This window comes from Anomaloglossus baeobatrachus, chromosome 2 (assembly GCF_048569485.1).
Source record: "Anomaloglossus baeobatrachus isolate aAnoBae1 chromosome 2, aAnoBae1.hap1, whole genome shotgun sequence".
Taxonomy (NCBI): domain Eukaryota; kingdom Metazoa; phylum Chordata; class Amphibia; order Anura; family Aromobatidae; genus Anomaloglossus; species Anomaloglossus baeobatrachus.
The window spans coordinates 739,935,898-739,951,524 of record NC_134354.1 but is presented as its reverse complement, the minus strand read 5'-3'; the positions used below and the strand labels follow the sequence as shown (position 1 = coordinate 739,951,524).

General features: G+C 49.3%; 1 protein-coding gene across 1 annotated transcript in view; it reads right to left on the bottom strand.

Annotated features, from left to right (window-relative positions):
* Positions 1–15,627, bottom strand: part of DDX10 (DEAD-box helicase 10) — a 349,483-nt gene that overhangs the window by 201,124 nt on the left and 132,732 nt on the right. Inside the window, exons 12-13 of the mRNA XM_075337422.1 lie at positions 15,443–15,531; positions 9,445–9,832 (exon numbers count right to left, since the gene is read on the bottom strand). Of these exons, the coding sequence (XP_075193537.1) occupies positions 9,445–9,832; positions 15,443–15,531 (477 nt within the window). The remainder of the gene's footprint in view (positions 1–9,444; positions 9,833–15,442; positions 15,532–15,627) is intronic.

Sequence of the window (15,627 nt, the reverse complement as noted above, 5' to 3'; positions counted from 1 at the left end):
GAGGTCGATGGTCTGTGTGCCCGGGGTGAGGTCGATGGTCTGTGTGCCCGGGGTGAGGTCGATGGTCTGTGTGCCCGGGGTGAGGTCGATGGTCTGTGTGCCCGGGGTGAGGTCGATGGTCTGTGTGCCCGGGGTGAGGTCGATGGTCTGTGTGCCCGGGGTGAGGTCGATGGTCTGTGTGCCCGGGGTGAGGTCGATGGTCTGTGTGCCCGGGGTGAGGTCGATGGTCTGTGTGCCCGGGGTGAGGTCGATGGTCTGTGTGCCCGGGGTGAGGTCGATGGTCTGTGTGCCCGGGGTGAGGTCGATGGTCTGTGTGCCCGGGGTGAGGTCGATGGTCTGTGTGCCCGGGGTGAGGTCGATGGTCTGTGTGCCCGGGGTGAGGTCGATGGTCTGTGTGCCCGGGGTGAGGTCGATGGTCTGTGTGCCCGGGGTGAGGTCGATGGTCTGTGTGCCCGGGGTGAGGTCGATGGTCTGTGTGCCCGGTGAGGTCGATGGTCTGTGTGCCCGGTGAGGTCGATGGTCTGTGTGCCCGGTGAGGTCGATGGTCTGTGTGCCCGGTGAGGTCGATGGTCTGTGTGCCCGGTGAGGTCGATGGTCTGTGTGCCCGGGTTAGTAGATCTGATGGTCTCGGATATTCCCGGTGGCTCTTACAGATGAGCCGCCTGCACTTTAGGTCTAGTGATCCTTTAGCGGAGCATAAACCCAGATAAGAAGTAGAAAATTTCATTTTAGATCTTCAAGCACCGCGACATCGATATGCACTGCGTGTGAAAAGGGATTTAGAAACAGAAGAAAAAATAATAACATGGTGTTTGGAAGAAGAAATCTTAACCTGCAAAATGGCATGCGGCTAATGCACCGTTCCCGGCAGCGGCCGGCCACAAGGCAATGTGGCACTTTTATACCTGTTTCTGGCAATGAAAGGTGTCTATTAAAAAAAAAAAAAAAAAAGGACTTTGCGTTGCTTTGTACGCACAGACCGATCTACAATATACCTGAACAGGACAGGGCGGATGTGATACCTGCGCTCAGCCATTCACTATGGGGCTGCCCAGCGCTGCATTTGGCTTTTTCCAGGGTCCCATAGGTAACGAATGGAGCGGCGGTCGGGGGTCCTATTTGCCACGTCCTTTTGTAACAAGGAGGAAACCGCTCTCCAGCAGTGCAATCTGCAAGTCATCACCTATCCTTTGGATACCTATTTTTTCTTTCCCATTTTCTACACGCCCTCATACAGCTATTCTGGCAGGTTAAGGATAACGGTAACGACTCTTGGAAGAGAGCGGAAAACAGACGCACAAAAATGAGAGGGGGGGTTCTAAATATATAAAATCACACCCAGGAGTAAAGGTGTTAAAAGAAAAAAAAAAATACACAACTCGGAGGACGCCCCTAAGTTGAGGGCACAGGGAGCCATTGACTATTAGGGTAGTCAAATCCATCAGATCCTGGAAAATGAAACGAGAGAAGGCTCTCGCGGGCCAAAGTTGTTCTACGGCGCATCATGTCACCGGGGGCCAAATACTGCGCACCTCTAGCATGACACAAATCTGGCAACCCGGGGGCTTATTCAAGTTTACTAGGAAGAGCATTCAATAGTATTCACACCCAACATACCGCCCAACTGCCGAGTGTTTCCAAAGTAAAAGCCGCTTTACACGCTGCGATATCGGTACAGATATCGCTAGTGTGGGTACCCGCCCCCATCTGTTGTGCAACATGGGCAAATCGCTGCCCGTGCCGCACAACATTCCCCAGACCCGTCACACTACTTACCTGCCCGGCGACGTCGCTGTGATCGGCGAATCGCCTCCTTTCTAAAGGGGCGGTTCGTTCAGTGTCACAGCGACGTCACAGCTGCGTCACTGAACCACCGCCCAATAGAAGCGAAGGGGCGGAGATGAGCGGGACGTAACATCCCACCCACCTCCTTCCTTCCGCATAGTGGCCGGGAGGCAGGTAAGGTGAGCTTCCTCGTTCCTGCGGTGTCACACGGAGCGATGTGTGCTGCCGCAGGAACGAGGAACAACTTCGTTACTGGTGCAGTAACGATTTTTGAGAATGGACCCCCATGTCACCGATGAGCGAGTTTGCATTCACTCAAAAATGGTTAAAAGACGCTCAAAGGCCTGAACATTTGAGCAGTGAGTTGACTTTTTACATAGAAATGAAGGGAATTTTGTTTACTTACCGTAAATTCCTTTTCTTCTAGCTCCAATTGGGAGACCCAGACAATTGGGTGTATAGCTACTGCCTCCGGAGGCCGCACAAAGTACTACACTTAAAAGTGTAAGGCCCCTCCCCTTCTGGCTATACACCCCCCCGTGGGAGCACGGGTCCCTCAGTTTTAGTGCAAAAGCAAGAAGGAGGAAAGCCAATAACTGTTTCAAAAACAAATTCAATCCGATAAACAATATCGGAGAACGTAACTTATCAACATGAACAACATGTGCACCCGAAAAACAAATACCCTAAGAAAAAACAGGGCGGGTGCTGGGTCTCCCAATTGGAGCTAGAAGAAAAGGAATTTACGGTAAGTAAACAAAATTCCCTTCTTTTTCGCTCCTAATTGGGAGACCCAGACAATTGGGACGTCCAAAAGCAGTCCCTGGGTGGGTAAAAGAATACCTCGTGATCGGGCTGTCAGGCAGCCCTTTCTTACAGGTGGGCCACCGCCGCCTGCAGGACTTGTCTACCTAGGCTGGCATCCGCCGAAGCGTAGGTATGCACCTGATAATGCTTGGTAAAAGTGTGCAGACTCGACCAGGTAGCCGCCTGGCACACCTGCTGAGCCGTAGCCTGATGCCGTAATGCCCAGGACGCACCCACGGCTCTGGTAGAATGGGCCTTCAGTCCAGAAGGAGTCGGAAGCCCAGCAGAACGGTAGGCGTGAAGAATTGGTTCCTTGATCCACCGCGCAAGGGTGGATTTGGAAGCTTGCGACCCTTTATGCTGACCAGCGACCAGGATAAAGAGTGCATCCGAACGGCGCAGAGGCGCCGTGCGGGAAATGTAGATCCTGAGTGCTCTCACCAGGTCCAACAGATGCAAACCCTTTTCAATTGGTGAACTGGATGCGGACACAAAGATGGTAAAGTGATATCCTGATTGAGATGAAAGGAAGATACCACCTTGGGAAGAAACTCTGGAATTGGACGCAGTACTACCTTGTCTTGGTGAAACACCAGGAAGGGAGATTTGCAAGATAACGCCGCCAGCTCTGACACTCTCCGAAGAGACGTGACCGCCACCAGAAAAGCCACTTTCTGTGAAAGCCGAGAAAAGGAAATCTCCTTCATAGGCTCGAAAGGTGGCTTCTGGAGAGCAATTAGAACCTTGTTCAGATCCCAGGGTTCCAATGGCCGCTTGTAAGGGGGAACGATATGACAAACCCCTTGCAGGAACGTGCGTACCTTAGGAAGTCGCGCCAGGCGCTTCTGAAAGAATACGGATAGCGCAGAGACTTGTCCTTTAAGGGAGCTAAGCGACAAACCTTTTTCCAACCCAGACTGCAGGAAGGAAAGAAAAATAGGCAATGCAAATGGCCAGGGAGAAACTCCCTGAGCGGAGCACCAAGATAAGAATATCTTCCACGTTCTGTGGTAGATCTTGGCGGAGGATGGTTTCCTAGCCTGTCTCATGGTGGCAACAACATCATGACATAAACCTGAGGTCCCTAGGATCCAGGACTCAATGGCCACACAGTCAGGTTCAGGGCCGCAGAATTCAGATGGAAAAACGGCCCTTGAGACAGCAAGTCTGGACGGCCTGGTAGCGCCCACGGTTGTCCTACCGTAAGATGCCACAGATCCGGGTACCACGACCTCCTTGGCCAGTCTGGAGCGACGAGAATGGCGCAACGGCAGTCGGACCTGATTTTGCGGAGCACTCTGGGCAACAATGCCAGAGGTGGAAACACATAAGGTAGTCGGAACTGCGACCAATCCTGAACTAAGGCGTCTGCCGCCAGAGCTCGGTGATCGTGAGACCGTGCCATGAAAACCGGGACCTTGTTGTTGTGCCGTGACGCCATCAGGTCGACGTCCGGCATCCCCCAGCGGCGACAGATCTCCTGAAACACGTCCGGGTGAAGGGACCATTCCCCTGCGTCCATGCCCTGGCGACTGAGAAAGTCTGCTTCCCAGTTTTCCACGCCTGGGATGTGAACTGCGGATATGGTGGATGCTGTGTTTTCCACCCACGTCAGAATCCGCCGGACTTCTTGAAAGGCTTGCCGACTGCGTGTTCCCCCTTGGTGGTTGATGTACGCCACCGCTGTGGAATTGTCCGACTGAATCCGGATCTGCTTGCCCTCCAGCCACTGTTGGAAGGCTCGCAGAGCAAGATAGACTGCTCTGATTTCCAGAACATTGATCTGAAGGGTGGACTCTCTCTGAGTCCACGTACCCTGAGCCCTGTGGTGAAGAAACACTGCTCCCCACCCTGATAGGCTCGCATCTGTCGTGACCACCGCCCAGGATGGGGGTAGGAACGACTTTCCTTTTGACAATGAGGTGGGAAGAAGCCACCATCGGAGAGAGTCCTTGGCTGCCTGAGAGAGGGAGACATCCCTGTCGAGGGACGTCGACTTCCCGTCCCATTGGCGGAGAATGTCCCATTGTAGAGGGCGCAGATGAAACTGCGCGAAAGGGACTGCTTCCATTGCTGCCACCATCTTCCCTAGGAAATGCATGAGGCGCCTCAAGGAGTGGGACTGGTTCTGCAGGAGAGATTGCACCCCTGTCTGCAGAGAGCACTGCTTGTCCAGTGGAAGCTTCACTATCGCTGAGAGAGTATGAAACTCCATGCCAAGATATGTTAGTGATTGGGTCGGGGTTAGATTTGACTTTGAAAAGTTGATAATCCACCCGAAACTCTGGAGAGTCTTCAGTGCCACGTCCAGACTGTGTTGGCATGCCTCTTGAGAGGGTGCCTTTATAAGTAGATCGTCCAAATACGGGATCACGGAGTGACCCTGCGAGTGCAGGACAGCTACTACTGCTGCCATGACCTTGGTGAAGACCCGAGGGGCTGTTGCCAGCCCGAAAGGTAACGCTACGAACTGCAGGTGTTCGCTTTCTATAACGAAGCGTAGAAAACGCTGATGCTCTGGCGCAATCGGCACGTGAAGATAAGCATCTTTGATGTCTATTGATGCTAAGAAATCTCCTTGAGACATTGAGGCTATGACGGAGCGTAGAGATTCCATCCGGAACCTCCTGGTTTTTACGTGTTTGTTGAGCAACTTTAGATCCAGGACGGGCCGAAAGGACCCGTCCTTCTTTGGCACCACAAACAGATTGGAGTAAAAACCGTGACCTTGTTCCTGAAGAGGAACGGAAGTCACCACTCCTTCCGCCTTTAGAGCGGCCACCGCCTGCAGCAGAGCATCGGCTCGGTCGGGCGGTGGGGAAGTTCTGAAGAAACGAGTTGGAGGACGAGAGCTGAACTCTATCCTGTACCCGTGAGACAGAATGTCCTTCACCCAACGGTCTTTGACCTGTGACAGCCAAATGTCGCCAAAGCGGGAGAGCCTGCCACCGACCGAGGATGCGGAGAGAGGAGGCTTAAAGTCTTGAGGAAGCAGTCTTGGTAACGGTTCTTCCTGCTGTCTTTTTTGGGCGTGACTGAGTCCGCCAAGAATCTGAGCCTCTCTGATCCTTTTGAGTCCTTTTAGACGAGGAGAATTGGGACCTGCCTGAGCCTCGAAAGGACCGAAAACCAGACTGACCCCTCCTTTGTTGGGGCTTGTTTTGTCTGTGTTGAGGTAAGGATGAGTCCTTACCCTTGGAGTGTTTAATGATTTCATCCAAACGCTCCCCAAACAATCGGTCGCGAGAAAAAGGCAAACTGGTTAAGCACTTCTTGGAAGCAGAATCTGCCTTCCATTCTCTCAACCACAGGGCTCTGCGCAAAACCACGGAGTTGGCTGACGCCCCCGCCGTACGGCTCGTAGAGTCCAGGACAGCATTAATCGCGTAAGACGCGAATGCAGACATTTGAGAGGTCAATGGTGCCACCTGCGGGGCAGATGTACGTGTGACCGAGTCGACTTGTATAAGCCCAGCTGAAATGGCTTGGAGTGCCCATACGCCTGCAAAAGCTGGCGCCAACGACGCTCCAATAGCTTCATAGATGGATTTCAGCCAGAGCTCCATCTGCCTGTCAGTGGCATCTTTAAGTGCCGCTCCATCTTCTACTGCAACTAAAGATCTAGCTGCAAGCCTGGAGATTGGAGGGTCCACCTTGGGACACTGGGTCCAACCCTTGACCACTTCAGGGGGAAAAGGATAGCGTGTATCTTTAAGCCGTTTAGAAAACCGCTTCTCAGGATAAGCGTGGTGTTTCTGGATTGCCTCTCTAAAGTCAGAGTGGTCCAGAAAAGTGCTTAATTTACGCTTGGGATATCTGAAATGGAATTTCTCCTGCTGTGAAGCTGCCTCCTCCGCAGGAAGAGCTGGCGGGGAAATATCTAACATCCTATTGATGGACGCTATAAGATCATTCACTATGGCGTCACCATCCGGTGTATCCAGATTGAGAGTGGTCCCAGGATCAGAATCTTGATCAGTTACATCCGCCTCATCACCCATAGATTCGTCCCGCTGGGATCCTGACCAGTGAGACGAAGTTGAGGGCCCCTCATAACGAGCCCGCTTAGGTTGTCTGGGACTGTTGTCTGAGTCAGAATCGTCACCCTGGGGTGCATGTGACACCCCCGGAGCTTGGAAGTGTTCCAGCTGAGGGGGACCAGGGAGCAATGATGCCACAGTGTCCATGGTCTGAGTTACTGGTCTAGACTGCAATGTTTCAAGAATCTTTGACATGGTCATAGACAATCTGTCAGCAAAAGCTGCAAACTCCGTTCCTGTCACCTGGACAGCATTCACAGGTGGTACACTCTGGGTCACGTCCAGCAGAGGCCCCGGCTGTGCAAGTTGCACAGGGGCCGAGCACTGCACACAATGGGGGTCAGTGGAACCTGCCGGTAGAGCAGCCCCACATGCGGTACAGGCAGCATATTATGTCTGTGCCTTTAGCACCCTTGCGTTTTGCGGACGACATGCTGTTGCCTCCATGTAATCTAGGAGGGTATATAGCCGAGAATCACCAGCGACCGTACAGTACAAAGTATTTGCAAACACAAAATACTCAGTATACAAACGGCACAAGTGGGGGTGAGCCCTTGAGGGCTGCTTACCGCCCGCTGAACAGCGGGTATGAGGCCGTAGAATCCCGTGTCTGGGTCTCCCCGTCTCCCCTCTGCAGCTCAGCGTGCAGGCAGGAATGGCTGCCGGCGTTCAGTGAAGAGGGGCGGACCGTGGGCGTGCCACAAACAAAGCGGGAAACTGCGTCCTACTGTGCCTGGTGTGAGGGCTGGAGTATGTAAAAAAGACTCCAGCCCTCAGCGCTGATGCTCTGTACAGCGTCCCGCCCTCCTCCTGACTGGCAGGTGCGGAGGCGGGAACGAACGAACTAGGCCGCAAAAGCTGGGGACTGTAGTAATAAGCGCGGCCGTGATATATGCACGGTCAGCGCGGAAGTCCCCGGCGCACCACAAGTCCCAGCCGCGTCGCAGTCCCAGCGGCCGGCGCGACCGTTCTCCCTGAGTCTACCCACTCAGCTAAGCTGAAGTGAGGAAATGGCACAAGCGCAGCAGCGCTGTTGTCCCCGGCGCACTAACACACCCAGCAATGCTGCGGTGTGCGCGCGTATGCACGGGGACACAGAGTACCTTGACGGAGCAGGGCCATGTCCCTGACGATACTCAGCTCCATATCCAGCGGCTTCTCCAGGGGCTGTGGATGGAGCACGGTCTCAGTGCCTGGAGACCGGTAAAATCCCACTTCGCCCAGAGCCCTAATGGGGATGGGGAAGGAATCAGCATGTGGGCTCCAGCCTCCGTACCCGCAATGGGTACCTCAACCTTAACAAGCACCACCGACAGAAAGTGGGGTGAGAAGGGAGCATGCTGGGGGCCCTGTATAGGCCCTCTTTTCTTCCATCCGACATAGTCAGCAGCTGCTGCTGACTAAATAGTGGAGCTATGCGTGCGTGTCTGACCTCCTTCGCACAAAGCAAAAACTGAGGGACCCGTGCTCCCACGGGGGGGTGTATAGCCAGAAGGGGAGGGGCCTTACACTTTTAAGTGTAGTACTTTGTGCGGCCTCCGGAGGCAGTAGCTATACACCCAATTGTCTGGGTCTCCCAATTAGGAGCGAAAAAGAAAAACTGAATATAACAAAGGTTGTCCCAACTTGGAAAGTTGCCCCCTATCCATGGAATAGTTCATAACTTGCCGATCAATAAGAGTCCATTTACTGGATATCCTCTAACCCCAAACCAGGGCACTGAAATCCCCAGTCAGAATGTAGCAGCAATCTGGCAGGGTCACGAACAATAATGGGGCATTGTCAACCAAAAGAAATACTGTTCATCTGTGAGCAAAAACTGCAGGTGACAGAAAGTGTTGGAAATCACATAGGAACTCCCAAAATTACTCAATGAGGATTATTCCAACTGACAAACTGGAATGGATTTATTGTAAATTCTTGATAATTGTATATGGACTCTATGTGGACCAACGACGGCAGACTACAAGCTCATCAACACCAAGGCACCATCGAAGAACGTCAAAGTTTTACCACAATCGCTGAACGTCAACGTTTTATCACAATCGAAGAACAAAGTTTTATCCCAACCCAAGAGCGTCAACGTTTTATCCCAACCGAAGAGCGTCAACGTTTTATCCCAACCGAAGAGCGTCAACGTTTTATCCCAACCGAAGAGCGTCAACGTTTTATCCCAACCGAAGAGCGTCAACGTTTTATCCCAACCGAAGAGCGTCAACGTTTTATCCCAACCGAAGAGCGTCAACGTTTTATCCCAACCGAAGAGCGTCAACGTTTTATCCCAACCGAAGAGCGTCAACGTTTTATCCCAACCGAAGAGCGTCAATGTTTTATCACATTACATCATACATTTTCCCCTTGAAGAGAATCCTGGGTATACACAACTAAAAACACAAACATACCACTCCACCATCAATGAACCTGCAGTAGAGAGAGGGGAGTTCTGTAGAAATACTGCTCTCCTGAGATTAGGTTTGGAGGTCACCCAGGAGAATGGTTCTGGCCAAATGCAGAGTGTCAATTAGAAAGTCTAGCCGCGAAGCTATAATGCTTTGGGCTACGCCTCTAGGTCCCAAAGAAGAAAACCGATGATACAATATACAATAACATTATTTGAGGATTACTAGCACCTTTGAATTATTAGAATGACATTATGAACTCCAGTACAAAGCAAGGGCTAAAAAAAATAAAAATTGGTTAGTCATATGCAAAGACGACATTCACAATTACGTATTGGTGACGGCACCAAACTTGTCACAGAAGCTCCACGTACTTTTGGCAATGTAATAAATAAGAATATATATAGACTCACCGGAGATTTGTCGCCATCATTAACGCCAAACACATCTCTCCTTTTTACTGTAAAAATCTCCACGTCTCGGCAGTCATCGTCGTCGTCGTCATCATCATCATCTACAAGCTGGAAAGTAGATTGTTTTCTGGTTTTCTCTGAGCCCTCAGCTTCTTCTGAATCGTCCTCCTCTTCGCTGTCTCCACTGGATGGTTCATCATTCTTCGTGTTTACTTTTACAGTCTGATCAAAATTCTTCCCAACGAGCCGGGACTTAAAGTTCTCAATTTCCTCATCGCTGATGCTGCCAGGGTCCTGGACATCCTCGCTTGCTTTGCTTTCAGAACTCTTTGAGTTTTGGGCTTTCTGAAGGAAACGAACTCTTGGGGCTACAGCAAGACCCAATGACCTGTACGAGGGCAATCAGTAAAGCTTAATGTCAGAGGTAAAAAAATACAGACACATTTGTAGTCTCGATGGGAATAGAAAGGACGAGAATGAAAACATAACTCTGGTTTGTTAAGTGGACGATTAAAGGGAACCTGTCAGCAGAAATTTCGACTTAAACCTAACAGATTCCCCCTCTGCAGCTCCTGGGCTGCATTCTAGCAAGGTCCCTGTTAGTATTGTGGCCCCTTTCTGACCCAAAAAAAGAGTTTATATCGAGCTTCCTTTTTGGCTTCTGATTCTCTAAATGTGTCACGGGGGCGGGCAGCCTGATGGCCGTTATTCTGCCCCCTGTTCCTGTATGCCGCCCCCATCGCCGATTTCTATACTTCTGGACGCCGCCCACTGCTCCAGCCATCCCCGCGCATGCCCAGTGCTCATCTCTCCCATAATCGCGGGACCGCGCATTCCCCCTCGGCCTGCTTCTTTCTGCGCAAGCGCGCTGCAGCTGAACTCCTCCTGATCGGTGTAGTCACTGCTCCGCGCTCCTCCCATCTATTTCCTGCCTCAGGGCAAGATGGGAAGGAGGTGACGTGAGTTCAGCTGCAGCGCGCTTGCGCAGAAAGCAGGCCGAGGGGGAATGCGCGGTCCCGCGATTATGGGCGGTTGCTTGGTAATTAACATCACAGCACCGCCCATAATCTAAACCCTGCGCGCACGTCACCACCGGTGACACTGGGCACAGTGCTCATCCACGAGAGATGAGCACTGGGCATGCGCGGGGATGGCTGGAGCAGTGGGCGGCGTCCAGAAGTATAGAAATCGGCGATGGGGGCGGCATACAGGAACAGGGGGCAGAATAACGGCCATCAGGCAGCCCGCCCCCGTGACACATTTAGAGAATCAGAAGCCAAAAAGGTACCTCGATATAAACTCTTTTTTTGGGTCAGAAAGGGGCCACAATACTAACAGGGACCTTGCTAGAATGCAGCCCAGGAGCTGCAGAGGGGGAATCTGTTAGGTTTAAGTCGAAATTTCTGCTGACAGGTTCCCTTTAAGAGTACGATGGGTGGGAGACCTCCTTCTATGGAGAAAGAAGACCCCCCAAAAGGGTAAGAACTTGGCCTTTTCCATTCTATGGAGTCAACATTGAAAAAATAAATAAAGATGGCAGCCAATATAGGCATTTTAGATACACAATAGGTTAGAGGAGGATAAGGTTTAGTAGCAGAGTCCTGATGAAGACCCCTTTCGTTGGTTAAATCATGAGCTTCAGCTAAGAAACTGTCCAACTTGTACCAAGGAACAAAAGCAGCACACGCATTTGCATTTTTTCTCTATATTCTTCAGATGAGGGAAATGGTGACATTTGGGGTGTAAATATACGGCATTTATACATTTGCAGGAGAAATAGCAGAGCATACTGTAAATCTAACGTGCTCCAGCATAGTTATTTTATTGGTAATGCCGGTATTTTGCTAAAAAAACAAATCAGGAATCCACAAAGATCCTTATTACTAGCCATGAAGAAGCATAAAATACAGGTTAGGAAAAAATATGCAAAATGAGTCAGTGAATCTTCGGCTCCCTAGGAAGGGGGAAGGAAGGGAGGGGGGGGGGGTCGCTCTCCAAAAATCACTGATTCACATACAGATTTGCTGCTTTACATATTCAATGTAGAAAGTATAGATCTAATAAGTAGGAGGACAGCATGCTCCTGACACTGACTCCTGACGGTACAGAGCGGCAGCTATAGGGCGTCCCTGCCGGAGCAGAGGTTAGCCCGCCATCGGCCGTAATTAAAGAATAAATTGTTCTAATCAAAAAGTTACATTTCATTTCCCTGGCCAGATGGCCTGTGCGTGCCAGGCGCTTCCATGTAACATTTAGGCCACAGAACAGTCCGGATGAGTCACACTGGCAGCACGCAGACAGAATATTTAATCTCATACTTTGCTTTTTATTTTTTTTTATTTTTTTTGGGGGGTAGGAACAGCAGCAAACCAAATTATAACACTTAGGAGGAAACTGAAGCTCAGGGCACGAGATCAAAGACTCAGCGGGGAAAAGTCTATTTATTTCACTTGGATAAGAACTTGAGCCCAGTGATATTTGCACAGTAAAAGGGAATCTGTCAGCAGGTTTTTGCTACCTCATCTGGGAGCAGCATGATGCCGGTAAAGAGACCCTGAGTTCAATGATATATCACTTAGATTAGTGGCTGCAGCCGTTCTGCCACAGTGAAAGATTTTAGATTTTGCATGTAGCAGAGCTCTGGGGGCTGCACCCGCCCACACCAGGCTTACAGTGTAGATTTTTATTCACAGAAGCTGCTAATCACAGAAGGGGGCGGAGACAGACTATAACTCTGCTGAGACCCACTAATGATAAAGATAAGAGGTTTATACTAACATTGCAGGTAAACAAAAAAAAAGAGAGATAGGGGCAGGACTGAATGCTCGATTTTAAAGGGAACCTGTCAGGTGCAATATGCACCCAGAACCAAGAGCAGTTCTGGGTGCATATTGCTAATCCGTACCTAGCAGTCCCAGGCTATAGTAGCATATATAAAGGGATCTTTAGAAAAAGTATTTTTCTAATGAGGCCAGCGACTTGTGGCAAGGGTGTTACTTCCCCTGGCTAGTTGGCCTCATGCTAATGAATGCGCAGCATCCGAGGATGGTCACGCTCACCTCTCTGTTACCATCGCGTCGCAGTCTCGGATTTCGGCTCAGTGCGCATGATCCCAGACTTTCGGTCATGTGCACTATGAAGCCGGGTGTACAAGTCCTGGCTTCAAAGCCATGTAGGGCGCATGACCGAAAATCATGTGCACTGAGCAGAAATCTAGGACACGGACGCGATGGCAGAGAGGTGAGTGCAATCATCCTCTGACGCTGCGCATTCATCAGCATGTTAGCACGGGAGCGGGCTAACACGCTAAGGGGGCTGATTAACCAGTAACGCTCTTGTGACTAGTCACAGCCCTCATTAGCATATAATAAAAGATCTTTAGAAATACTTTTTCTAAAGATCTCTTTATGTATACTACTAGATACAGGGACAGTTAGGCAGGGATTAGCACTATGCACCCAGAACTGCTCGTGGTGCTGGATGCATATTGCACCTGACAGGTTCCCATTAAATCTTGCAGCATGCCATCTTCAGATTACATTGCAGAAATGCTAATCAAGTCCCTTTAAGTGGTTCTTACATTTTTAAAAGACTAAGGGATAACTTCCAAACCACTTGGCAAAATTGGGGATCTACAAAGCCCAGTCTGAATGGAGCAGTGGTGGGGCATATAAATCTCCATTACATTCATAGTCCGGAGACAGGAGAGTGCAGCCTGGGCTGGTCTCCGAGAATGAATGTAGGAGGTGCATGCATTCTCTATCTCTGATGGGGCTCTGTACAGCTCAGCTCCTGGAATCAGGGGAGGGAGACAATGGTGAGGCCCACTAGGGATCAGGAAGTGAGACTATTGAAAAAGGCAAACGTTTTGAAGTGAACCAAATTATCAGCAGATATAGCAGTAACCTGGAAATAAAAAGCCTTAAAGTGATGTTAGGCTGCTAAACCTGAGCTGCGGCTACAGGGAGAAACTTTTATCTTCCCTGCAGCCGCTTGCACCTAGTCATTGGGGCAGTACAGGGAGCGGTTAAAATCACCAATCCCTATATAGTGAGCACAGCTGTAATCAATCACCTGCACATTGATTGACACTTTGCTGTGCAGCGTGAGTGTGCAGAACAAGCTGTCAAGGTCCCGGGCAGTGATTACAGCTACTCACTATATAGGGATTGATGACTGTAATTGATACCTACTGCATCCCAATGGCTAAAAGCGAACAGCTGAAGGGAGGATATAAATTAAAATTTTCTCCCTGCACCCTCTCACCAGTTCAACAGACTAACATGATCTAATGCTACTTACCTGTAGGTTAACCCTATATCTGCTGGTAGATATTGTTTCTATATAGGTTCCCTATGCCCAGAAGGCATGTGTTTTTCAGTGGAGGAGGGTGGGTGGGCCACTGGACGGACGCCCCTAGCGTTGGCTTGTTTCCCCCGAGAACAAAAAGTTCATATGTAAAATTCAACTTGCTCGATTCTTCTCCTGGAGGCAGGAGGCCACCGAAGACAAAATGTTGTTAGTGTGTAAAAGCAACTCTGCTCAAAAATGTATGGGCACCTGAAATATATATTTCTACCTGGTGTAAATGCCGCTGTTCTCCTGGATCTGGGGCTGCTTTTTTTTTGTTCTAGTTCGTCTCCATTCCTGAATATGATCCCTACTCTCCATATATAAATATAGTTATTAGCCAAGGGGGTGTGGTCCTCAGGAAGACACAAAAGACGAGGAACACAACGATTTGGATAACTAGATTTATAAATCAGGAAGCAGAAATTTATGTCAGGAACGGAGGGAACCATGAGACAACTGAGCATGTGTGACCGATGGCTGCATAGTTAATGGGAATTTGTCTGCAGGTTTTTGCTAGGTAAGCTGAAGCCAGCGTGCTGTAAGGGCTATCACAGAAAGTTCAGGGATGCCTGTCTTGTCAAAGTCCTTCTATTGTTTATTTGCCATGTTTGTTTAAGCGGCATGATCATTATCATTGCTGCAACGTGCACTGCCCCTCCTCTGATTGACACCTCACTGTCAATGTACAATCTCTATAGAGAGCCTGGTGTGGGCGGGGGAAGCTTTCTCAGCTCTGCTACATGGCTAAAGCTAAAAATTCTGACTGCCTATGTCAGAACGGCTGCAGCCAGTAATCTAAGTGATACATCGTTGGATTCGGGAACTCTTTGCCTACATCATGCTGCTCTCAGATGAGGTAGCAAAAACAAACTGACAGATTACTTTAAATAGCAAAAATGAGAATTAAAGACCCCAGAGAAGTACTACAAACCATGCTCATTAAAAAAAATAAGAATAAAAATCAAGTTATGGCTCTCAAGATGTAGCAAAAAAAAAAAAAAAAACTTTTCCTGGTAAGGAAGAGGGAGCTCAAGTGATGAAAAAGATACACAATTCTGACAATTGTTTACTTTTTTGCTAGGTTTAACAGAAAAATAAAAAAATAAAAAAAGTTGGAGAAGACCCCCTACTCCATGATCAGCTGCAAAATTGAAAAGAAAAAACTCCGTGCGAACAAACCCCCAAACTCTCGGGCAATGTGGATACAGTTTTTCCAGTAGATTTTGGAGCAGAAACTCCCCAAATCCTCCTCCACATGTCAAAACTCCTCTACCACCTGGGAGTTTCTGCTCAGTTTCTGCCCAGAAAATTGTACAAACAGATTTTCTACACAGCTAGCCTCTGGATACGCTCACAAAAGTTTGTTTGGTTTTTTTTTTTGCTGATCAGTTTTTGGAGCAGAGATCAATAAAGCCAAAAAGTGAGTGTTTCAGGACCGCTCAGCCCTGACTTTTCATGCAGCACATATTGGGTTTACATTTTACAATTTTCCTTGTTATTCCTCCTTAAAAAAAAAAAAAAAAAAATTGCAAATACTTAAAGGGTTACCCCATAAAAATGTCACAGAAAAGCCCAGACAACAAATGGAAAAACCATTTAAAAAAAAAAAAAAAAAATCAAGCGCAAACACATGCCATCTACTTACCGAGCGTACTGTGCCAGAGGCAACTGGAAGACATCAAAGACTTCCTTGTCCTTCATTAAATAGACTGATCGCAAATAGGAAACAAAACACTAAAGAGAAAAAACAAAAAATTGCGTGAAATTCTTCATAGTACCAATCAATAAGCAACCAAGAGAAAAACGTCAGCTTGCCACTTTCATTGGGTG